The 25,160-nt window shown below is 48.5% G+C and overlaps 1 protein-coding gene across 1 annotated transcript in view; it reads right to left on the reverse strand.

Annotated features, from left to right (window-relative positions):
• Positions 1 to 25,160, reverse strand: part of ERFL (ETS repressor factor like) — a 69,556-nt gene that overhangs the window by 17,267 nt on the left and 27,129 nt on the right. Inside the window, exons 2-3 of the mRNA XM_086929632.1 lie at positions 13,713 to 13,947; positions 7,397 to 7,583 (exon numbers count right to left, since the gene is read on the reverse strand). Of these exons, the coding sequence (XP_086785758.1) occupies positions 7,397 to 7,583; positions 13,713 to 13,947 (422 nt within the window). The remainder of the gene's footprint in view (positions 1 to 7,396; positions 7,584 to 13,712; positions 13,948 to 25,160) is intronic.

Consider the following 25,160-nt stretch of genomic DNA (forward strand, 5'->3'; position numbering starts at 1 on the left):
GTCGACGACTGCTTGGGCCACCTGTCTGTTTACAACATGGACGTTTTTAGTTTCAAGGTCACCTTGGAGGCGTCACCCTTCACTTTTGGTTTGGCCCAGCAAAGCTTGTCTCAAGGCCTGAGTCCTGCAGTGGATGTCTGTCATCCCACAGGTCCACCCTGCTCCAGGCGGCTCTAGAGGCTCCTCAATGCAGTGTGCAGGGTCTGTAAAGGTTCAAAGGTCACATTTCAGCACTGAAGTCCTGATCCTAGACCTCCATCAAAGTCCCGGTCTGTAACCTTGGGTTCTGCCTGTGTCTATATTTTGCTGGGATGTCTCGCCCTGCCTTGCTGTCTCTCCTTTTCTGCGCTCATGTTGTCACATCCTCTGTTTGACGCTGAGCCCGCCTTTTGATCATGTATCCCATGCATCCCTCTCCCACTGTATCCCATGCCCCCCTCTCTCACTGTATCCCATGCATCCCTCTCCCACTCTATCCCATGCATCCCTCTCCCACTCTATCCGGTGCATCCCTCTCCCACTGTATCCCATGCATCCCTCTCCCACTTTATCCCATGCATCCCTCTCCCACTGTATCCCATGCATCCCTGTCCAACTCTATCCGATGCATCCCTCTCCATCCCATGCATCCCTCTCCCACTGTATCCCATGCATCCCTCTCCCACTGTATCCCATGCATCCCTCTCCTACTCTATTCGATGCATCCCTCTCCATCCCATGCATCCCTCTCCCACTGTATCCCATGCATCCCTTTCTAACTATCCCATGCATCCCTCTCCCACTGTATCCCATGCATCCCTTTTCAATGGTATCCCATGCATCCCTCTCCCACTGTATCCCATGCATCCCTTTCCCACTGTATCCCATGCATCCCTCTCCCACTGTATCCCATGCATCCCCTTTCCATGGTATCCCATGCATCCCTCTCCCACTGTATCCCATGCATCCCTCTCCCACTGTATCCCATGCATCCCTCTCCCATTGTATCCCATGCATCCCTCTCCCACTCTATCCCATGCATCCCTCTCCATCCCATGCATCCCTCTTCCACTGTATCCCATGCATCCCTTTCCCACTGTATCCCATGCATCCCTCTCCCACTGTATCCCATGCATCCCTTTTCCATGGTATCCCATGCATCCCTCTCCCACTGTATCCCATGCATCCCTCTCCCACTGTATCCAATGCATTCCTCTCCCACTTTATCCAATGCATCCCTCTCCCACTGTATCCCATGCATCCCTCTCCCACTGTATCCCATGCATCCATGCATCCCTCTCCCACTGTATCCCATGCATCCCTCTCCCACTGTATCCCATGCATCCCTTTTCCACTCAATCCCATGCATCCCTTTCCCACTGTATCCCATGCATCCCTCTCCCACTGTATCCCATGTATCCATTTCCCAGTGATGCAGTGCAGCACAGCAAGGTGACCCGGGGAGAGCTGTCTGTCCCTCTCTCTGTCCATCATCTCCTCCCCAGCACATCACCCAAGGAAGAGGTGTTTGTCCCTCTGTCTGTCCATGAGCTTCCTATCGCAGCGATTACTGCAGCATCAGTTGTCCCTGTAGACTGGGGGGGGGGGGGGGGGGGGGTGTGACTGTCACTGCATTCACTAGTGGGTCCCTGTGGGGCAGTGTGGGGCTCTGCACTTGACTCTCTGCCAGCACACCCCCTGGGCCCTGTCTCTCTGTCAGCACACCCCCTGGGCCTTGTCTCTCTGTACCTCGGTGTCCTCTCTGTACACAGCACTCTCTTTGTGTCCGTCTGTCTGAGGGTTGCCTCCATATACAGCAGTCTCTTTCCTTCTCTGTGTAGCTGACTGTCTGAGTCTGTCTTCTGTCTCCCTTCGGGTCTGTCTTCTCTCCGTCGTGTTGTTGTCATCTGTGCTCCGCGCGCCTGAGGCCCCGGACTGCACCCGATTAACTCCCCCCCCCCGCCCCCCCCAGTCCACTGGGAGCTGCTGATCAATGCGATCGATTTCTCAACTTCAGATCAAACTCTCCCCATTAGACGCACAGTTTAAGTTGAGATGAACTGGTCTGTCCGTCACCTGATCCCCTGCACGCCACCCAAGGGAGATGTCTGTCCCCCTGTCTGTCCCCCTGTCCCCCAGTCCGTCCATCACAGGCTCCCCTGCACAACCATTAAGAAAGAGGGGTCTGTCCTTCTGACTTCCATCCGCTGCTCCCGCTGCACCTCGCCCAGGAGGAGGTGTCTGTCCCTCTGTCTGTCCATCAGCTGCTCCCATTGCGCACCAACAAGAAATAGATGTCTGTCCTTCTGACTGCCCATCAGCTGCTTCCCCTGCACGTCATCCAAGGTACAGATGTCTGTCCCTCTGTTCGTCCATCAGCTGCCCACTTCAAATCACTCAAGGAAGATGTCTGTCCATCTGCTGCTCCCTCTGAACTCCATCCAAGAAGAGATGTTTATCCATCTGTCTGTCCACCAGCTGCCCCCACTACACGACATTCAAGGAAGAAGTGTAGGTCTCTCTGTCTATCAACTGCTCCCACTGCACATCAGCCAAGGGAGAGGCCAGTCCCTCTGTCTGTCCATCAGCTGCTCCACTGCACAACACCCAAGGAAGATGTCTGCCCCCCTGTCTGTCCCCTGTCTGTCTATCACCTGCTCCCCTGCACATTACCCAAGGAAGATGGCGGTCCCTCTGTCTGTCCATCAGTTCCTCAATTGCACATCACCCAAGGAAGATGTCTGTCCATTTGTCTGTCCATCAGCTGCTCTACTGCACACCACCAAGAAAAAGGTGTATGTCCTTCTGGCTGTCCACCAGCTTCTCCCACTGCACGTCATCCAAGGTACATATGTCTGTCCCTCTGTCCGTCCATCAGCTGCTCCACTGCACATCACCCAAGGAAGATGTCTGTCCCTCTGTCTGTCCATCAGCTGCTCCACTGCACATCACCCAAGGAAGATGTCTGTCCCTCTGTCTGTCCATCAGCTGCTCCACTGCACATCACCCAAGGAAGATGTATGTCCCTCTGTCTGTCCATCAGCTGCTCTACTGCACATCACCCAAGGAAGATGTCTGTCCCTCTGTCTGTCCATTAGCTGTTCCCACTGCACGCCATCCAAAGAAGAGGTGTCTGTCACTTTGTCTGTCCATCAGCTGCTCCAACTGCAAGGTTCTCCCCAGGAAGAGATGCTGTCGGTTTCGGTGCCTCAGTCTGTCCTTTTGTCAGTGTTTTTTCATTCTCTCTTCCTTTTCCTGTCCAAGTTCTTCTTTTCCTGTCCAGGTGTGTCCCTTCCTGCCCCGCTGCGCCCGTCCATGTCCATCCCTGTCTGACCTCTGTGGCTGCGTCCATCTGTGACTTGCCTGAATCTATCTGCTCACATATGCCCACGGGTGCCTCTCTATGCCTGTACGATATAACCCTTTATGCCTACCTATCTCCCTGTCCTTGCATGCCTACCCGTGTTTGTCCTCTGCGCCTGTGGCCATCTGTGACGTGCCTGAATCTCTCTGCCCACGTGTGCCTCTTTATGCCTGTACGTATGAAACCTTCTATGCCTGCTCTGCCTGTCTCTGTGTCTCCCTGCTCCTCTGTGCCTGTCTCAGTGACTGTCAGTATGTGTGCTTCTGTAGCTCTGTCCCTCTCTCTGTGACCACTGCCTGTGCCTACTTGCTCCTCTATGCCTGTGTTTTGCTGGCACCTGCCAGAGAGTATCTGGTGATGCTAATCTTCTAGTAGGTCAGCGGCCATCCTTAAGAGATGTAAGAGAAGCAGTGCTTAATTTGTGTCAGTGGTTGCAGGTGCTCAAAACCGGCACTTTATTCCCATCACCGGCACTAATGATAGTCTACCACATGGTGGCACTGTCTGTCCAATTTTGAAATGAGCACAACAACAGTGTTTAATAATTCCGTATACATTCAAAATGAATATTACCTGCCACCCACGCCTTTCTTAGAGCTGCAGGTGGCCTGGAATGGTCTGAATTGTCGCATTTGAACACGTTTGATGGTTAGTGGCTGTTCTGGTCCTGTGACTGGCAGTGCTGGCAGGGGAGAGGGCGGGGCTTGCTGCAGCGGCTTCCAGAGAAGGTCCCTAGTATTTAAATTTTTTTTATTTTTTTATTTTTTACAAATTAGGCACTGAAAAGGACCCCCCTTGCACAGAGGTTGTGCCTGCCCCATTACCTGCGAAAACGAAGGATGTCTTCTAAATGGCAAAGCATACACTCCGGAATTTCGAAGAGCGCCCCCTGCAGCTGGTAGTATTTACCTGCGACTCATTAATCCAGTGACCTTTTAAGAATTTCAGTGAAGTTAGGAGTTTCATTAATAATCCTGTCTCTGCATCGACGGAGCCACACCTGGGATGCTTACAGCATCTGACACGTCACGGTCTGAGTGTGTTGGAGGTTTGTGTTCATGCCCCACCCCCAGGGGCGCCCCGTCTCATTTCTATGCACAGAGAGGAAAGCAGACCCCAAAGGCTGCTGTCCAGGGTGCTTGCAGGTGCACTATATATCCAAAGTCACTGCAGGCGGGCACCTGGTTGAGGTGGGTGGGGGTAAGGGGGGTACTCCACCTACAGTACAGCTAAGGGCGTGGCCCCGGGGATGCCAACATCTTGCCCTTTTTTTAGATCGTGTTTAGGATAATCACTCCTTAGGCTTTAAAATGCATATGTTGGAGGTAGGTAAGGGCCAGTTCTTGTTTTTTTTCCAGTGAACCGTTAGGATGTCGCTCTTCTTGCCTCTCCTGCCTCTCTTCTGGCCTCTCTTCTGGCCTCTCTTCTTGCCTCTCTTCTAGCCTCTCTTCTTGCCTCTCTTCTGGCCTCTCTTCTGGCCTCTCTTCTTGCCTCTCTTCTGGCCTCTCTTCTGGCCTCTCTACTTGCCTCTCTTCTGGCCTCTCTTCTGGCCTCTCTTCTGGCCTCTCTTCTGGCCTCTGCTTGCTTTTATTCTTCTGTTACACGAGGTTAAGCGTAAATATCGATTTCCTAATATTCAGGAGTAGATGTAAATATGAAATGCTGTGGGGAGATTGCTATATTTAGATACTCAAGAAGGAAACCACATAATAAGTGCTGTGATGATGGCGCTGTGGCCGCAGCGACGAGGCCTGTATTGAGAGGGCTCATGGTCGGTAGAGAGGTCTCCGTCTCAGGCCAAGGCCTGCACCCCTCAGTCACAGCTGGAAGATGCTGCGACCTGTGCGCCTCTTCTCACAGCTGGCGGCGTCTTGAGACCGGGTCCACCGCAGCTGGACATGTGGGTGGGGGCTCCCTCTGGGACCTCACGCACCATGACCCGAGACCGGCTTTCCTACAGACGATATGGGGGGTCGGGTCCAGGGCACGTCCTAAAAAAAGAAGTGGGGGGACGCTGACGTCACGACAGGAAGTGACGTCATGAGAGGTGGCTTGCACCCTCAGACTTCTTGCCTCTCCTCGCTCTCCCCATTGATGCGATTGCATCAGGGAAGCCAGCGCGGGAGCATCGTTCTGAATGAGCTCCGATTTCGCCCTAGAGAGGCCAAAGAGTGAATGTGTGGCCCCATTTGCTACAGTTATCGAGCGAGCTCCCGGTAAAATAAGTGGGGGGACGCCGTCCACCCGCGTGGTACCCCGATTCGAGCCCTGGGACTCGGGACCCAGGGTCCTCAGATCTCTGACACACCAGGATTTAAAATGGCAGTCGATATGTTGGGTAGGTGGCCCAGTGGGACGGATGTATGATGATACAATGCGTACCATCACAACGAGGTATGTTACATTGCGGTCTTGACCACGCAAGTCGTGACATCGACTTGCGTTGGAGGGTGCTGGACTTAGGAATAGTGTGAATTACTATTCCAACTCCAGTCTGCGTACAGTAGGGAAGGTGTTGGAATAGTAATTCGCACTATTCCTTAGTCTAGAGCGCCCTCCAGTGCAAGTCGATGTAACAACTAGCTTTGTCAAAACCGCGATGTAACCATACCGCGTTGTAAGGGTTCCGTGGTAAAGGATGTCGCCCCGGTGGGTCCTCCAGTCTCTGCTGGCAGTCTTGATTCGAGACCAGCTGAGGCCGGTATGTTGTGTAGGGCGCCCTGCGGGATGTCGGGGTCCTCTGCTCCCTGTCGCTAGCCACGACTTGAGAAGGGGTCATTGATGTTGGGTGTGTGGTTAGCTATGTTGGTTCTAGGGTTTTTGTCGGCTGGTGTCAGAGTGAGCTGTGTACACTGTATTTGGTTCTTTCTTCAAGCACAGAGGTGAGTCCCATTAGATAATGGCTGTCAAGGTTAGACAAATGATTGTGTCCTAATGGATTACATTGGCTAGAAGCCAGCTAGATCTCGTTAGACCACTTCTATTGATCACGATCCTGTTATGGATCTGAGCAGAGCATCATGGGTAAGGAAGGGTGCACGAGTGTCAATGGGCTTTGATATGCGTTGCCTTCTGGCAGGGCGTGTTGCTGCTGGTGGCAAGTGGCTCAGTGAGTTGAATGCATGCCTCTGACATCTGCTGTGATCTGCAGGTCTACAAGGACGGCGCGGCCTTCCAAGGTGGGGGAAAGTGAGCGTGATTACCTTGGGGGTATTTTCAGGGAAGGGGGGGCGTGCCTTCGTATTACTGTCCCGGTGGTGCTCTGTGAAGCTTGTCGAATGAGGGTTTACCCCTAAAGCCACAATGGCGAGCCACTGGGGCCCTGGGGTGGAGATATATGTTTTTTGCCCTTTCGGATGGGTTGTAAAGAACGCTGCTGCACTGCTAGGAAAGGGCAGTCGATCCGCGTAGGCCAGCTAGGCAGTTGCCTAGGACGCTAAGTACATTGAACGGGGTGTCACATCAGGCGTGCGGGTTGGATCTGCACTGGAGTGTCTGCTGATTTTATATTAAAAACAAAGCTTTAGACTATAACATTTTCCTCTGAAAGGCAATATTTCTCTCCATGTGTTCCCATACCTGGCGCGCCACACAGTTTGGTGCTTATTTTCCCTCCATGTTAAAGAACAGTAGATGTTTCGGCACCCAGGCTAATATGCTACATAGCTAAATACATATATGGTCCCAAAGGCGAGACCGATTGCATTGCAAATGCTTGTTGCTACTAGGGGTTGGTGTTAATGCTAAACACAGCATCATTTTGAGAGATACCCCGTTATCGTCGCCTCATAAAAGAGTCCATTAACAAGACATCTGGCGCTTACTCAGCGGCAGGCCACAGCCACTCTCACTCTGCTGGGGATACTACAGTACAGGCCCCTCACAAAAGGCTGCATTCGCCAAGCGTTTCCCATTAGGCTCTTGGAAATTCATGAGTAAGTCACACCTAAGTCAGGAGTAAGACACACCTATTCACACAAATAGCTGTTTACTCAGGCCCGGGTGGCTGCGGACCCCGCAGGCGCGTACCACTCACCCGCACACCTTGCTTACCTCAGGCGTGAGCGGGCCGCAGTCGTGGGCGGCGTGGCTGCCGTGGAAGTGGTTCTGTGCGAGGAGCAGCGCCGGGTTCGCCATGTCCAGCAGCGGGTAGTTGACGAGCACCACTTTGCTGAAGTTGAATTTGTAGGTGAAGCGCTTCCCCTTCGTCTTGTGCAGGATCCGCTTGTTGTAGTAATATCTGCGGAGAGAGGCGGGAGGTAAGGGGACGCATTTTTATAAATTCATCAAGAAGGAGGACAACTGCGCGCAGGGAGGGTGCGCTGCTCACCCCATCACCAAATGCCCCCTGCTGTTTTACCAGAGCAAACATATTAAGGCGGCGTGTTTAGGGAGCTGGGCTGGTGAAATTAAATGTCACAAGTGATTTGCTGGAAGAGGAGTGAAGGGTATGATTGTTTCAGGCCGGGGGTGGAGAGCGGGTCTGAATTGTCCATCTAAGGCAAAATACAGGCACAAAACCGAAGGCTGCCGCGCGCTGCAGCAGCTGGCGCGAAGCCGCTGCGTGCATTCAACGCAATATCATTCCTCATCAGGGCTCTTTAACCCCGGCCCTACGCCAGAGATTGGAGGGGGTATTAACAAATGAGGGAAATGTGTGACTTAAGTGCCTTCCTGGGAGAGAGAGAAACAAGAAGTGCAGGTGCGATAGAAGAAGAGGTGAGGAGGCGACCGCCTCCCCTATTTTGCTTCCACCCTCTTTCCTTTTCTATTGCTTCTAATTTTATTTCCTTCACCAGAATTTTTTTTCATATTCCTTTTTCTTTCCTTTCTCACTTTCTCTTTCCTGATTCTTAGTCAGTGTCTTTTTTACTCTCTCCTGTCCTTTCTCCTCCCCTGTCTTTCTTTCCACACATTCCAATCGCTTCTACTTACTTCTTTTGCCTCTTTTTTACCCCTATATCTTTTCTCCCTCCTTTTCTTACCCCTGTGGCCCTTCTTTGATGTACATGTAAGCGTCTGATTATTCTTTGATGTTGAGGCTGTTTCTAAGCGCTCCAGGGCCCATATTTATGACCTTTGTAAGGCTCAACTCGCGGCGCTGCGTGACAGGGAAAGGACAGGAATGCGCTGTATCACTACGGCACGTTCCTGTCCTTCCCCAAACACTGCTGCCCTTTTTGGCAGCCTAGCACCAAAGCAGGCAGCATTTCACCATGGTGCCAGGGTGCTGCCTCCGTCGCACTGCAGGGTTGTTTCTGTGCAGGAAGGCGACCTTCCTGCACAAAATCAATCCTGAAAGGATTTCCCTCTTTGTTCGTCTGCTGCAGAATGCACCACACATAGAAAGAGAAAAAAAACAATATTTCTCCTCCTTACGCCTCCCCTGGGGAGGTGTATATTGTTGGCGCGTTGACAGGTTTACAAGGTCAGGGAATGTGACAAAAACCATGGAAGTTGTGTGGAAACACCCACACAACACCCATGGAATGCCTACCGAGGGCAGAGTAACGCAACTCCGTGATCTGCGCTGCGTTGCATCCACATTTTTGGAGCCATGAAAAGTGGCTTTGCGTGGCCTCAAATATATGACTTCCGGTTTGCGGTGCTCTTGCATCACATTGCGTGGTGTAAGAGTGCCGCAAACTGGGCCATAAATATGGCCCCATGTTTATTAGGGAACCAATCGTGACTTGCTGCGGTCCACATAGGTGTCGAGGCGGTGAGTCCGTATTAGAGCTCTCGTGGGTCTACAGCCTCCGACATAACCTCTGTATTATATTTTTCTGTTTGGAGACATCCCTTCCTACCAGCTCAGCGGATCTGGGTTGAGACGTACTCCTGCCCTCCCTGAAGGACAGCAGGAGTAAAGCTGTGCGCAGTTTAAAGGTGGGACGAAGTCAGATTTCAGTTTGCGAATGGGCACAAACATATATGTTGTGGGTGCTGGAAAACATACGGCAAACTGGCATTCCAAGGTCCACTTGCAACCCCTTGTGTGGAATTTCTATTGCAGATTATTCTGCACTCATGAAGATGAAATTTGGAGGAGAAAACCCTTTACATCTGTCAGAAATCATTTATGAATTCCTCGCAGGGGTAAATGAAGACAATTCCATGTTGACTTCTAAAATGCCTTTGTGAATCGGACAAAATGTACTTTCAGTACGTTTCACAGTATTGCAGGGCTGAGAGTCACCAGACCACATTCAAATGTAACCACGATCCTATTGGCTGATAGACATCAGACCACATTCAAATTCAACCAAGATCCCATTGGCTGATAGTCACCAGACCACATTGAAATGAAACCAAGATCCTATTGGCTGATATTTATCAGACCACATTCAAATGCAACCAAGATCCTATTGGCTGATATTTATCAGACCACATTCAAATGCAACCAAGATCCAATTGGCTGATAGTCATAAGACCACATTCAGGTGAAACCAAGATCCCATTGGCTGTGGACTTTGTTATTATCACTTTATTTTTCTTTGCTACAGGGCAGGGTTAGAGTGGGGTGGGGCTGGGGTTGGAGCCTGGGAGGAGTGGTGAGTGCACACACTCAAAGTGTGATGAATCCTTGGCCTGCCGTCTTGGCCCGGTCAAAGCATCACACGCACTTAGCATGCCCCCCCCCCCCTCAGGCTGCATTACACAGCCTGGTGGGGAACATGCCCAGTCCCCCTGCCCCCACGAGCTCCAACCAATCAAGACGCTGCATTGCAGTGTTGTGATTGGGTATGGGAAACCAATCACAATGCTGCATTGCAGCGTTGTGATTTGATTAGGAGAGACCGGGTGGTACCAGGTTCTGGACATCGCAGGAAAAAAAGGAACAATTGAGAGAAGGCGGCAACGGAAAAAGGTAAGTGGATTTATTTTATTGCTTTTTTTTCAACACCCTCCCCCTCCCCCCTCCCCCCCTCACTGCCAGCTGCCACTGGTGATTAGCCCCCTCCCAGGCCCTCTGTATTATTTAAAACAAGGAACGCTGCTTAAAAACATTTTTTTTCTTTTTAGTTAGCAATTCAACTCTGATCAGTAACTTAAAAGTATAAATAAGTGGCTGTGGCACATTTTATAAGTGTGTGCATGTGTGATGCATATACCTACAAAATGATGTAGTGGGCCGTGTGGAAAACCTTTTCAAAAACCTTTCTTTACCATGCAGTGCAGCAGCAGGGATGTGGCCCCACACGGCGAAAAAACACTGACAAAGTCAATATGTCCCAAAGGCGGCAGCTATTGTCTTTGCCAATGCTTGTTTATCCCTGGTTTATTTCCTGAAGGAACGGGAGTGTCTTTCTGCTGCGGTGCAGTCACTGGGGGCTCGAGGTAGTGAGGCGGTTTAGGGTGCGGGCGGAGGATGGGGACACAGATTGGTTTATTGTTTCAAAACCTGTTTACATAGAGGGTTAGAAAGCGCTCCTCGAATGTCCCTTTATTCAGTGGGGCTTATGTGCAAGCCCCTTGCGCCACTTTTGCGTCATTTTTAACATGGGAAAAGTGGCGTACGGATGGCGCAAGGGTCTTTTAAATAAGCCCCAGTGTTTCTTTGTAAAATGGAAACCCTGCGGCCGCTGGGGCCGGGCCAGTCTTTAAAGACTGCATTAGAGGCGCTGCTGAGAGGTCACTACAGCGAGGTGGGCCCGGAGCAAGCCCGCTCTCTCTCCAAGGGTCAGAGCTCTTATTCCCCTCTGAAACACGGGGCAGCCGTGTAGCGCCGCGAGGACCTCACAAGTGCTTCTGCCTTTATAACACTATCAATATATTTTGATCTCAAACGCGCCCTTTCTTTCCATATTCTTTAATGCAGTGGATTCCTCTGTTGCTTTTGTTTTTCCTCCTTATGAGTTTTTTTAAATACACGAGGCGGCTTTTAGATTTGCCTTGGTGTCTCGGTATTTGTGGGGGGCGCATGGTTTCTCTTTTGCTTAATTCTGTGAATGCTCTTACCCCCCTTCTCTCCACACGTCTCTCACTGCCGAGATACCTACCAGGTCCCATTTGTCAAACCTCTGTTTTTCCCTCAGGCTACCCATAGGTAAGGCTCCCACAGGGGCGTCGCCTGCGTCATCTTATTCTTCTATCCTATCTCACCCAGTGTTGAGTGCCAAGTCTGGATTGGGGGGCTGCCGGGCCCATCAGTTGGAGTTTCTTTGGCCGGGTATATAGAGCACGGAGGTACCCTTTGGGCCCGAGAGTCAGCCGATCTAGCTGGTATGCCGGTTCTGACATGGATAGGTGGGCCCACCGGTTAACTACCAGTAGTTGTGCTGCTCGATAGTAATTCCAGATATCAGGGAGGGCTATTCCCCCGCCATACCATTCTCTAGTGAGTTTCTTCAGAGCTATTATAGGAGCCCCCCAACCACAGCAACTTTCTAATTTCTCCCTGTATGCTTTTGAAGTAGGCGTCTGGCACTGTAAATGGAGTGTTTTGGAGGACGATGAGGAAGTGGGGAGCGCCATCATTTTGAAGAGGGTAGCCCTACCCAATAAGGAGACAGGAAGCGCTTTCTAGTGCTGCACACCTTCCCTCAAGCCAATCAATGGGGTAGATGCAGGTTTTTAACCTTAAAAAGTTCCTGATTAACTGTAACAAAAACTCCCAGATATCGAAACACCTCTGTCACTACCTGTGCCTCGCATACATTTGGCATTCGCGGTGCCTGTCCGTGTAGAATGAAGACCATTGATTTTGTCCAGTTAATCGTGTACCCAGAATACCTTCCATAGGTGTTGAAGACATTTAGGATTCTGGCGATAGAGGCTCGGGGCGAGGCGACATATAGGAGGACATCATCAGCATACAATGTGTATAGGTTTTTGTGGATGTGTGACAGTGGTAAATAGATGTTTTGTGCATGACGGTTGACTGTGATTAATGTCATGTGTTGTTTGCATTCAGTGTCTCTAGTGCTGTGGGGGGCTCTCTTTAGTAGCTGCTCTACACCGAAACTTATGAACTACCCAGAGTTCTCTGCTTCTTTTTTCTTAATTTATGTGGCAGTCTTTGGTTGAAATGGTATTGTCTTGATATAAATAAATGAAAAAAAAAATAATAAAATAATATGTATATATATATCTCCTCCAAACTTTGCCCTGCATCAAGGACGCACTCCATAACAGCCGGTGATTTCACAATCCTTTTTTTCAAAGAAACAGCCATCGTAATCTGATCATTAAAGGTCCTTCTGCCTGACGCGTTTCAGAGCATCGCGCTTTTTCCTCAGCGGCATTTGAAAACGCACATTGTTCAGGCTCCCACAGTTCCCTGTACCCTTCTCCAATTTGTAGGCCTCCGGTGTGCCTTTCTTGATGAATGTCATTACGGTGCACACTGGAACTTGTGGTTTTATTTATGTGTGACATTGGCAAATAGATGTTTTGTGCATGACGGTTGACCGTGATTAATGTCATGTGTGGTTTGCATTCAGTGTCTCTAGTGCTGCGGGCGGCTCTATTTAGTAGCTGCTCTACACCGAAACATATGAACTACCCAGAGTTCTCTGCTTCTTTTGTCTTAATTTATGTGGCAGTCTAAGGTTGAAAGGGTATTGTCTTGATATAAATAAAATGAAAAAAATATATGTATATATATATATATATATATCATGTGATCAAAGCTCGCATGTGCCAAAATGTGTAATGGCTGCATTTGAATAAACAAATCAATTTGCATTAACTTAATGGTCAGTGCCCGTTTGTGAGGAAATTTGGTGGAAGCAACAGAATTGATTATATATATATATATATATATATATATATATATATATATATACATATATATATACACACATATATATCTCCCATACTCATTTATAGGGTAATGCGTACAAAAGGAGCTTGGATGATTTCATCAGCAATGTAATCAATTATGTAATTTGTTTTGTCATCAGTGATATAATACATTATGTCATCGAACCTGTCATTGGTGATGTAACGTGTGAGCTCATAAGCAGTGCATGGTGGGGCATGTTATAGGTAGCTTTGCTATCTATGGCCGGCGAATTTCTATATTTTGTTTCAGTTCAAAATATTGATGTTGTCACTGACATATTCCCCTAGGTATAATGTTACTTTAAACTTTTGTTTTTTCTGTGAATTGCATAAATTCAATGTTTTCATGCCAGCATGAGCCAGGGGTTTAGGCATTGTCTTTCTACCCTCTTATTTCTCTTTTGTAGGATGTGGAAACTGAGCTTTGCATCCTATTATGACGACTGCAAGAGAAAGTGCGCCTTCATGTGTCCGGCTTGTGTTCTATGTGTAAGGCGCTCACTCCTTGAGCCAGACCCTAGCTCTATGATCAACACTCCCACCATGCACTTCATATCCTCTCCTTAGGTGTTCCACTCACCGCAGGGCCCGGCTCAGCTTATCGTAGTTCATGTGAGGTTTGCACTTGCGGATGCCCCAGAGTCGCGCCACTTCATCAGGATCCTTGATGACGAACTCGCCGTAGTCGCCCTGCCAGGCGATGACGTTCTGGTACTCGTCCTTCTGCAGGAGCTCCAAGATGAAGTGCCAGAGCTGGATCTGACGGGAGCCGGGGCTGGACTCGGGCTTGTAGGCCCAGTCAGGGAAGGCGAAACCTGTGGGATTAAGAGAGAGGGCACCATAATTAGACCCACCTACCAGAAGAGCCACAATTGAACCACTGTCGTTCATTTACCTCGACTCCTCTTCTACAACGCAACAACCATAACTCGGCTACAACAACAGAACAATCATGACACATTTACCTTTATTGATATGTGTTGACTCGTCTGTCTCAACGCAACCACCATGACTCATTTACTTCGGTTCGTCTACAATGGCATCAACTCCACTTCATCGACTGTGACTCGTTTACACAACCACTAAGTCTCATCTACCACAACCAATCTAGTATACCTCACCTAGGACAATTACTGATCTACTATCATATACCTGCCATAACTCATTTACCCGGTCGCATCCTCCCACTCCCGAAGCAATTCAGACTAGACCCTGACTAACTTGTCAACTTCTGACCTATCACTTTAATACCCTTCATCGGCAAGATCATCGGAAAAGCAGTGTGAGCGCAACTTCATGGTCACATCAACTCCAACCATCTTCTACAGGACTGGCAGTCTCACTTCGGCAGTATGGAGACTGCTGCATTAGAAATTGTAGATGACGTTCCCTTAGTCACGGATTAAGATCACCCCTGCCTGCTGATATTACTCAACCTCTCAGTTGCCTTTGAAATTGTCGGTCATCCCACCCACAACCACACCCTGAAGTCCCAAATGGGATTCAGGAATCATTCTTCATTGGTTCCCCTTTGACCTATCCAACAGACACAAGTTTCTTCACATAGGCACCTCCAGGCCCCAGAATATCCCAATCACTTGCGGAGTTCCTCTGTTTTTTATTTTGTGTCCTGTTATCTGCATCCTTTACTTGGAACCACTTGGGCTCTGCTCTGAACTGTGCGGCCCGCCAACTTCTCCAGGTTCCTCGTAGGCTATCTGTGAAACCAGCATTAAGGAGCCTTCACCGGCTCCCTATCACGGCCAGGATACAGTTCAAGGTCATGTGCTTGGCTCACAGAGCCTTCTGGAAGAACGGTCCGGTTATCACTCACTCCCTCATCACCCCCTATCATCCTTCCAAAAACCTTAGTTCAAGCCTCTCCTATCTCGCCACCCAGAAGAAAATATGAAGAGCTAGATGGGGCGGGCACTCCTTCTCCTTTAACGCCACCAATCTCTGGAACACGCTCCCCTCCATTCTGCGGAAGGAACCTAACCTGCGGGCATTCCGTAAACTCTTGAAAACCCATCTCTTCAAGGTATCGCTTTAACTCCTATGTCTGTCTTCCTGACCCGTCCACAGCGCTGGGAGGCCTCAGGGGAGTGGTGCGCTATATAAATACAAATTCTTTCAATTTAATTCATTCTTGAATAACATCAGGGTTCATGAACACGCCGGTGGCACGCAGCTATATTTGGAAATCATCTTTGCTCCATACATCTAATGCCTCAAACACCATCTGCACCTCAGCTAGACCTGGTTGTTCAGTCTGTATCTGAAGCCTAACCCCACCCAAGCAGAAGGTCTGCTGCCTTCAACTACCAAGCAGCAACCAGTCCAAACCTGGCACAACAACATGAAGCAGGACAAAGGTAAACCCCAACTTTCCCACAATGTCAAGCCATTCAGATTCACCATGGACAGTAATCTCACTTTCAAGGAACACTTTTTCTACAAAAAATCAGCTATATGTACCTAAGAAAGTCTGTACTGTTCAAGCCCTCATACTCTTGCATTTGGGTGGTGACAATGCCCTTCTTCATGGCCTCTCATAGTTCACACTAAATATGCCTGGGCATAGTTCGCAGAGTTTTGCTATACGAAACTCAGCGAAGTTACAAAAAACTCCATAAAGTTCCGCAAGTGGCCGAGTGCAGCGCCAAGACGCCTACGGGCAAACGTATGCGCTCTACAAATCGCATTAATAAATAAATAAATAACTGCAGTTTGTGCTGGTATTCCTGCTGCTCGGGTAGAAAGTCTACCTGAGCGGCAGCTCGCGTTCACAAACTTACCGTTCGCACTCGCGAACTTACCGTTCGCAAGCGTGAGCGGGGAAAAAACTCTGCTACACATCACGAAGCAGAGTTTTCTGCACTCCACGAACTCCGCAGAGTGTGAGGTACAGAAAGCTCCGTGAACGGAGCGAAGTTCACTTCCCAGGCCTAACAGTAATATGGGCATCCTACATGTTGTTGTACACCTCGTCGAAGTCCTGAACATACATGACCACATCCCTCCCACTCTGATAGAACTGCACTAGGTCTCCTTGTCAGCCCTCAACATCTTCAAAGTCACTGGCATCATCTACAAAGCCATCACTGCCGGCACCCCTGCCTGGGTGACAAACTCACCATCTCTGGTGGCCTTGCCTGCTCCAGACCCTAATTTAAGCATAGAGACCGGTGGACAACTCGTGTGTGTTCATCTGTGCACCCCCAAAAAATACAGAATGAGCTGCCACTAACACGGCCTGAGCAGAAGAGTCAAGAAGCCTCCCCCAGCCCACTGGATGTTATAGGGTGGGGATGCCCGTTTAGCCATTTAGGCTCTTGTCTCATGGCCTTTACTAACCTGACCTAGGAGACAACTATTTGAAATTTGAAGGGTCCTTCGGGGTCACAGACTCCACAAGTTGTTTCTAAAGATAGGCCCACTCTCAGGGACAAAGAAAAGATGTTTTGGGAGTTGTCATTACCCACTATTTGAGAAGGCCTATGAGGTATTCTAGGTTGAGTTGCTATTGGCACATAGCCAGGTATATGCATCACCACGGTGCATGTTGGAAAGCAATGAGCTGAGGACATTTGCTGTCACACAGCTGGACTCATTGACTCACCTGTCATTGGCAGAAGTACCACCGGGGGGGGGTTCAAGCCACAGCATGTGTTTCTATCAGTCTTCCTTCCATGTCATGTGTGAAAGCTTGCACCAGGGCCAATAGGGTACTGGATGGGACCAGCAGTGTAAACCTCACCGGCCCTCACCCCAGGGAAGAATAATGGGTCATATTCACTTAAATTGTGGCACAGGGCAGCACAGCAAGTTACCTTGCCACGCTGCCCTTTGTCAGACGGAAAGGTCAGGGATGCACCTTATTTATCCAATACAGCACCTTCCTGTCATTTCCCCCTGTGCTGTTGCTGTTTCAGCAGCCTAGCACCAACACCAGCACCCTTGGACTTTGGGCAAGGGTGCGTGCTACAGGCAGGATTGTTTTTGTGCAGGAAGTAGCATAGAGCATAGTGGCATAGAGTGGAGTGGTGTAGAGTGGAGTCATATGGCATGGAGAAGCATAGAGTGGAATGTTGTAGAGTGGCATAAAGTGGAGTCGATATCATAAAGTTGAGCGGCATGGAGTGGAAATGGCCTACAGTGTAGTAGAGTGGAGTGGTGTGGAGTGGCATAAAGTGAAGCGGCATAAGAGTGTTGTAGAATGGTGCGTCGTAGAGTGGTGTGGTGGTGTAGAATGGAGTGTCATAAAGGGGAGTAGAATGTTGTGGTGAAGAGTGGAGTGGAGTGTCGTAGAGTGGAGTGCTGTAGAGTTGAGTATTGTAGATGGAGTGAAAGAGAGTGGAGTGTCATAGAGTAGCGTGCTGCAGAGTAGAGTTTCATGGAATGGTGTAGGATGGAGCAGCATACAGTGGAATAGTGTACAGTGTTGTAGAATGGAATGTCGTAGAGTGGCATAAAGTGGAGTCGATATCATAAAGTTGAGCGGCATGGAGCAGAGTGACCTACAGTGTAGTAGAGTGAAGAGGTGTGGAGTGGCATAAAGTGAAGCGGCATAGAGTGGAGTAGAATGGAGTGTTGTAGAATGGAGTGTCATAGAGTAGAGTAGAGTGTTGTGGTGTACAGTGGAGTGTCATGGAATGGTGTAGAGTGGAGTGGCATAGAGTGGAATAGCATACAGTGATGTAGAATGGAATGTTGTATAGTGTCGTGGAGTGGGATAGAGTGGAGTAGAGTGGACTGGTGTAGAGTGGAGGGGTGTCGATTGGAGTAACATGGAATGGAAAGCATACAGTGTCAGAGTGGAGTGTCGTAGAATGGCTTAGAGTGTTGTAGAGTGGCGTGAAATAGAGTAGTGACATAGAGTGGAGTGGTTTGGAGTGGAGTAGAGCATCGCAGAGTGGAGTGACATAGAGTGGAGTAGAGTGTTGTGGTGTAGAGTGGAGTGGTGTGGAATGGAGTGTCATAGAGTGGTGTAGAGTGAACTGGTGTAGAGTGGAGTAAAGTGGTGTGGAGGGGCATAGTGTGGAGTGTCATAGAGTGGAGTATCATAGAGCGGTATAGAGTGTTGTGGAGTGGACTAGAGTAGTGTCATAGAGTGGAATGGTGTTGAGTAGAGCATCGCAGAGTAGAGTGGCGTAGAGTGGAATGGCATAGTGTGAATTAGTGTCATAGACTGAATTAGTGTCATAGACTGGAGTGGCATAGAGTGGAGTAGAGTGGAGTGGCCTAGAGTTGAGTAAAGTGGCATAGAGTGGTGTGGTGTAAAGTAAAGCAGGATTTAGTGGCATAGACTGGAGTGGCATAGAGTGGAGTGGCCTAGAGTTGAGTAAAGTGGCATAGAGTGGTGTGGTGTAAAGTAAAGCAGGATTTAGTGGCATAGAGTGGAGTAGAGTGTTGTAGAGTGATGTGAAGTCGCATAGAGAGGCGTGGAGTAGGGTAGTGTGGAGTATAGTGGCACAGAGTATGGAAGAGTGGAGTATGGTAGAGTGAAGTAGAGTGGAGCTGCCTAAATTGGAGCTGCATTCAGTGCAGTACAGTGGAGTGGCATTCAGCGGAGTAGAGTGGTATAGAGTGAAGTGGCCTCGAGTTAAGTGCCAAAGAGTTGAGTGGCGTAGAGTGACATAGAGTGGAATAGAGTGTTGTAGAGTGAAGTGGAGTTGGCATGGTGCGGTAACACCATTCCATTACAGACAACACATTTTCAATTGAAATGACCATTACATTTGCACAGACATACAGCTTTAATGATAAAACTATACAGAGCCAAATTATAAATTGTTTAAATTGGTATCACCAAGTGTATTGTTTTGTTTCGGTTGTATTAAAATATTTATTTTGACAATACTTTGGAGTTAGAAAAAAATGTGCTTTGTTTGTGCTTTCCTAATTCTGATATATTCTCAAATATGTGTACAGTTCATTTACTGACATTTAATGCCCTAAAGCCTTTCCTTTCACATCCCCAGCAAGATTGTCACATAAATTCTCTCACTTTGCAGCCAGAGAAAGAAAAGTAAACACAAGGCTCTCTTGGAAGACAGAGACTGGCATTTGACCTCTGTCTTTGAAGGGACAGCAAATGTGACAAGATAAGAAAAAAAATTAAAGGCCTATTTATTGCTCATTCACTTCTCCCCCCCCCCATGCATGTTTTTTGGCGAGGCTTCACACCTATGTCACAGGCGTAAAATCGAGGAAGAGGATTGTTTAAGTGATGCTATTAGTAAAGAGCACTGACTGAATAAACAAGCCGATAGACGGAACATTGTTCCTCGCAGGCATACGAGATTGATGAACTGGTCGTAGTGGCCAAGATGAGTCGAATCAGTCAAGGGGAAAAATAGGAGGCAAGAAACTTTTTCAAAGAGATACAGCATTTTACTGCTTTGAGCTAGCATGCGAAGGAGACAACTGAAAGCACATTGTTTCTTGGGGTTCCTCACAAAAAAAGAAAAAAATAGTTCTCAGAAAGCAAGCATTTGTGGAAGAATACAAGGAGCCAGTCAGAGGTGGTGAACAGGCTATGCTCCACGGGAGGGACAAAGACATACTGGACAGCCTAAAGCAAACTAAGCCAGCAAATAGAAAGCAAACAAATGTAAGTCACAATCATCCTGCCCATTGTAAGCATTGATAAGGGTGGAATGCATTCCTAGGGAATCTTTCAGCATGTCCCCAAAATGTCTTTGCAACCAGAGAGCTGCGTTGTCTGGTAGCCTTTGACCTAATGAAAAGCCTCTGTGGCGGTTCTTCGCTGGCACATAACCTGTCCATCATGGGAGATAGCATATCAGCAGTCGGCTCAGGATCATGACAAGTAACCTAGGCTCTAGGGTCTGCTAGGCCAAAGGAGGACCAGGGCACCTGGCAAGTATTCTGTTCTGGGCGAGTCTTTGTACCACTGTTTGCGTCTGACACAGCTTGTCATTTTTAAGGCCTAAGCAATATATTCTCGTCAAGCAAAAAATTCCCTTTGGGACACCTTACTGTTAAACCGTACGTTCTCAAACACACAAGAATAGAAACCATGACATCAATGTGATACTTTACCGGTGAGGCAAAATGTACAAACAAACAAAATTATGAGAAAATACTAAACAGTTTCTTCATCCTTACAATACATTATAAAATAATTTAAAATAATTTAAAATAGGGACAGACAGTAAAATTAAGGAAACAATAAGATTCCTATTCGTTAAAAGGAGGTCACAAACAGAAAATTAATTCAGCAGAACATCAGAATTATCTTCAGTTATATAGAACATAATCCTCCCTTCTTTTTTGCATCGACGCGTTTCGGCGGACCTTCTAATAAAGCCACCTTCATCAGGAATACATATAATGTCTTCCCAGTTATTTCTCACGAACTGTATTTAACGCATGTGCCACTTCGGGGTAAATACCTCCGATGTCCTTTCGAATTCTCACGTCCTGCGAGAGGGAACTCCTTAAGACTGGCAATCTCGTACGGTACTTATTTCCGCGCAAATAATTAAATTCCAGAATCTATATCACTGGTTCAAATAGCACTAGGCTGATAAAAATTCAGTTTATTCGATAATTTCAATATTTAATATCACCTAGACAGACACGCGGTAGGCCCATTAAGCTCCCGTTAAGCTTCTCGATACTCTGCCACACTAGCGGGTTTTATCACACGGCTGCGTATGTTCGGTTTCTTTTTGTTCCTTGTTTTTAGCGAACGAATACCACACTGAAGAACAATGTCACACGGCAGCGTAATGGTGGTTTCCTCATACGCCTAGTCTTATTGAGAAACGAATACCACTGTGATGCCTCAAATTGTCGGCGTCCCACGTGTCAGCACATTCCAGTCTTCACACACCAAGTTTACAAGGCAGCGTTAAGCCTAAAAAGTGGGTTAGTGCTTCCACGTAAATATCGAGCAGGCTCCTGATCCAAAGAGCGTCACAAAAAGTCACGATCCGGTGGTGCAAGGGGCCTCAGAAATGAGGACCCTCGTCTTTAGTGAGTGCAGTCCCCCCCTCTCTTCTTCCCCTCCCCCGCTTGTTGCAGGGGCTGGTATGTACATATAATGGCATTCTTTGAATCTTTGCACACTTTGGCATCACTTGACCAACTGCACGAAACTTTCCTAAACTTTGCGTCATGTACACATTACCTTAACCCTGGAAAGTTTGGAGCGGGTCCATCCAGGGGGTAAAATATTATATGAGGTCAGGATCCCACAAGTGCGGATTTTCACCAAACTGGGATGATGTAAAGGAGTGTCCCAACTTCTCCTCTTTTTGTAAATTTTACTAATCTGTTCACCACATTTCGCCCAAAAAATCCCCCCAAATTTGGAGTAAAATTAGGTTAAAAATTAGACATTTCCATAGTTTGAGAACCACTGGAATATATGAAATCTGTCACTCAGAATCCGACGGCAAGAGGAAACAATTTTCCTTTGGTCCATTGTAGATTCACGTGCCATGTGAGGCAGCCATGGCGTGATGTGAGTCAGCCATGACAGGATATGATCTAGCCATGACAGGATATGAGGCAGCCATAACGGGATATGATGCAGCCATGATGGGATGTGAGGCAGCGTTGACAGGATGTGAGGCAGCCATGACAGGATGTGAGGCAGCCATGACAGGATGTGATGCTGCCAAGGTGGCATGTGAGGCAGCCATGACAGGATGTGAGGTAGCCATGACAGGATATGATGCAGCCTTGACGGGATGTGAGTCAGCCTTGACGGGATGTGAGTCAGCCATGACAGGATATGAGGCAGCCATGACAGCATGTGAGGCAACCATGACAGGATGTGAGGCAGCCGTGACAGGATGTGAGGCAGCCATGACAGGATGTGAGGCAGGCGTGACAGGATGTGATGCAGCCTTGACGGGATGTGAGGCAGCCATGACAAGATGTAAGGCAACCATGACAGGATGTGAGGCAGCCATGACAGGATATGATGCAGCCTTGACGGGATGTGAGGCAGCCATGACAAGATGTAAGGCAACCATGACAGGATGTGAGGCAGCCATGACAGGATGTGATGCAGCCATAACGGGATGTGAGGCAACCATGACAGGATGTGATGCACGTAATCATGTGTCCTGGTACAAAGGATCCTGGAAACACATCATGGGGCAGGAGAAACATCTCATGTGCCCTGTATGGTGTAGAGTGGGGTCCCAGAGGGACAAATACTGCCCCATAACACTAAAATGAATTCCTGTTTTTATCTTTAATGCACCCTATGATTCATATTCAAAGATTAGAATTTTAGGCTCCAGATTCAAGGGCCTCAAAAATAAAATATAAAATAATTAAAATCCACTGGGCTGCCAGAAGGGTGCAGCTGGAGTGTGTGGATGGAAGGGGGTCTGTTCACAGGCCAGGCCTGGCCCCACAGTCCACTGGGCTGCCTGAAGGGTGCAATTGGAGTGTGGATGGAAGGGGGTCTGTTCACAGGCCAGGCCTGGCCCCACAGTCCACTGGGCTGCCTGAAGGGTGCAGCTGGAGTGTGTGGATGGAAGGGGGTCTGTTCACAGGCCAGGCCTGGCCCCACAGTTCACTGGGCTGCCTGAAGGGTGCAGTTGGAGTGTGGATGGAAGGGGGTCTGTTCACAGGCCAGGCCTGGCCCCACAGTCCACTGGGCTGCCTGAAGGGTGCAGCTGGAGTGTGTGGATGGAAGGGGGTCTGTTCTCCTCTGCTCATGACCCATGGCTGTGCACAGCTGGTGTGTGGGGTGGCGGCTCGTGCAGGGGGTGGCTGCCTGTCCCCAAAGGTCGTTACACCCACATCTCCCTTGTAGGGGGTTGGTGACAGAGGGGAGATGCAGTATAGCATGAAAAAAAGTCACTGAAAAATGTTGTTAACGAAACTTCATGCTACCTTTCCTTATAGCAAACTAATGTTTGGTTACTTTAAAAAAGGCTAGGGAATTTTGTTAAAAACTGCACTAAAGTGATGATGGAAATACAATGTAAATTATAAAATCGCCTAAATTCCCGGTTACTGTCATCTCTCAAATGATAACTCAGAACCACCCAGTGCTGCTCATCACCTCACATGACGTCACCAATAACATCAGAATTGACATCACTGTACATGAAAAGGGTAATGTGCTCTTGAGGAAAATCACAAAAAATGTTGAGGACCCCCTACAAGGAAATGAACACGACCAGGTGGTATCTGCAGGTGGAGCTGGGCCTAGGAGGGGCCCTGGGCCCAGCCCCGGTGCCCCGGGGGTGCCCCCAGGGCGCCCAGTACCTGCACCCAGCCGTCAGCCATGACAGCTGGTTTGGAAGATACCAATCTAGGCCGGGTTGATGCACAACCTTCAGGTGTGTGCAACTACCACAGTTTTTTGTTTTCAATGACAACTTAAATTGTGAGTCCACATCATACCGTCTGCAACCGGCACTTCGATTAATTCAACGTCATGTCACACTGCACAGGGGTGCAGTCTCACTGCGATGACGTATTTCACGAGAGCTCAGTGTAGATGCGCAGATCTGTGCCAGGCGTCAGAATAACCACTTATGTAAATGGGTTTAATTTACATTCATTGAATAGCTGTTCACTTCCGGTGGCTATCCTGAAAACATGAAAGCGCTCCGTCTGCCGGCTCCTCGTGGGTGCATCTTAATATGACATTCGTGGTTCCATGGTCAGGGAGTAGAAAAAGCCTCGGATGGACGCGGTGTTCCCAGGCCAAAATGAAAGGCCCCTGGAGAGCATCTGTGCGGCCTCAGACCAGTGGCGGCCCCTGGGCCCGCACAGACCACGGTCACACCCAGGCTGGAAACTTTAAAAAAAGTGAAACACTTTTTTTTTGCATGTAAATAAATAAAAAGATTAACATCAATTTAACATTCAAATAATACGAGTTTTGTCAGTGATACATATATTTATACGTTCATACGTTCTTTGAGTCTCTGGTGAAATAACATTTGTAAGAGGAAGAAGACCCAGCAGTGTTTCCCTTCACCCTGATCCTCCCCAGTGCAAGGCTCTGTTATCATCCCTGCTCGGTGCTATCTGCACTCGACTCATAAGCCTTGAATGGGTAGAAGTAACTGGTACAGAGGTCAGCGGCGATAGGGGCCAGTCCCGGGCACTTGGGGACTGACTTCAGGGTCTTAGATACAGCTCAAACCCCAAACACTGGCCCGGTCCTTTCTGGAGTGCGGCTCCCAACTTCCGGTGGAGCCCCAGAGCGCGCGAGGAGGCCGCGCCCCCGCAGTCCTACTCTTTCTGTCGCCTGCCGAGGGCCGATCTAAAGAGTTAATGCCCGCGCCCGTCAGGACACCGATGACAAAAAATCAAAACCCTTTCTACCTCAAAACTTCTGGTGAAGGAATTGGGGTCTATGACGGTGCGCGTTCATGGCGGCAAAGACAGCAATAATAGGAACTCGGAAAGGACCTGTTAACAGAAGTAGCAATGTAAGTGCCATTATTATTAAGATTATTACTGGCATTATTATAATTAATAGTAATCATCACAATAATAACTCGTAGATTATTTTTACTATTTTAGTTTGTATCAGTTTTTTTTTTTAATTATTTCTGCTACCGTACTTGTTTTTGTTTCATTGCTCACGTGGGCAGTAAGCGGTCACAAGCTGCACTTTGCCCTCTTTGAAGTGACCCCATGTGGCCCCCAGATAGATGGCGCTTCGGGACCCCCTCGGGTGTCACCAACATCGTGGGTGCAGCGGGGCGAGGCGCCTGTCTCTCTCTGCCCGTCACAACAGTGACTTCATAAGGGTGTATTTTGGGTGGATTGGAACACCGGGATATGAAATGTGGAAATACGAACTTGGAAAATGCTGGGTTTTTTTCAAACAAAAAAAAAAACAGAGAGTTGAAGTTTAAAACCAAAAATTAGCATAATGTGGGGGTCTCCTAACCCCCAGTTTGAGGTACATTTCATTTCAATTCAAGCGCTTAGAAGCGCCGCGACTATGAATTAGCGATGTACACCAGAAAAATGCAAAAACGGTACGGGTGGTGCGGTTCTGCGCCCC

This window comes from Lissotriton vulgaris, chromosome 7 (genome assembly GCF_964263255.1).
Source record: "Lissotriton vulgaris chromosome 7, aLisVul1.2, whole genome shotgun sequence".
In the NCBI taxonomy this organism is placed as follows: domain Eukaryota; kingdom Metazoa; phylum Chordata; class Amphibia; order Caudata; family Salamandridae; genus Lissotriton; species Lissotriton vulgaris.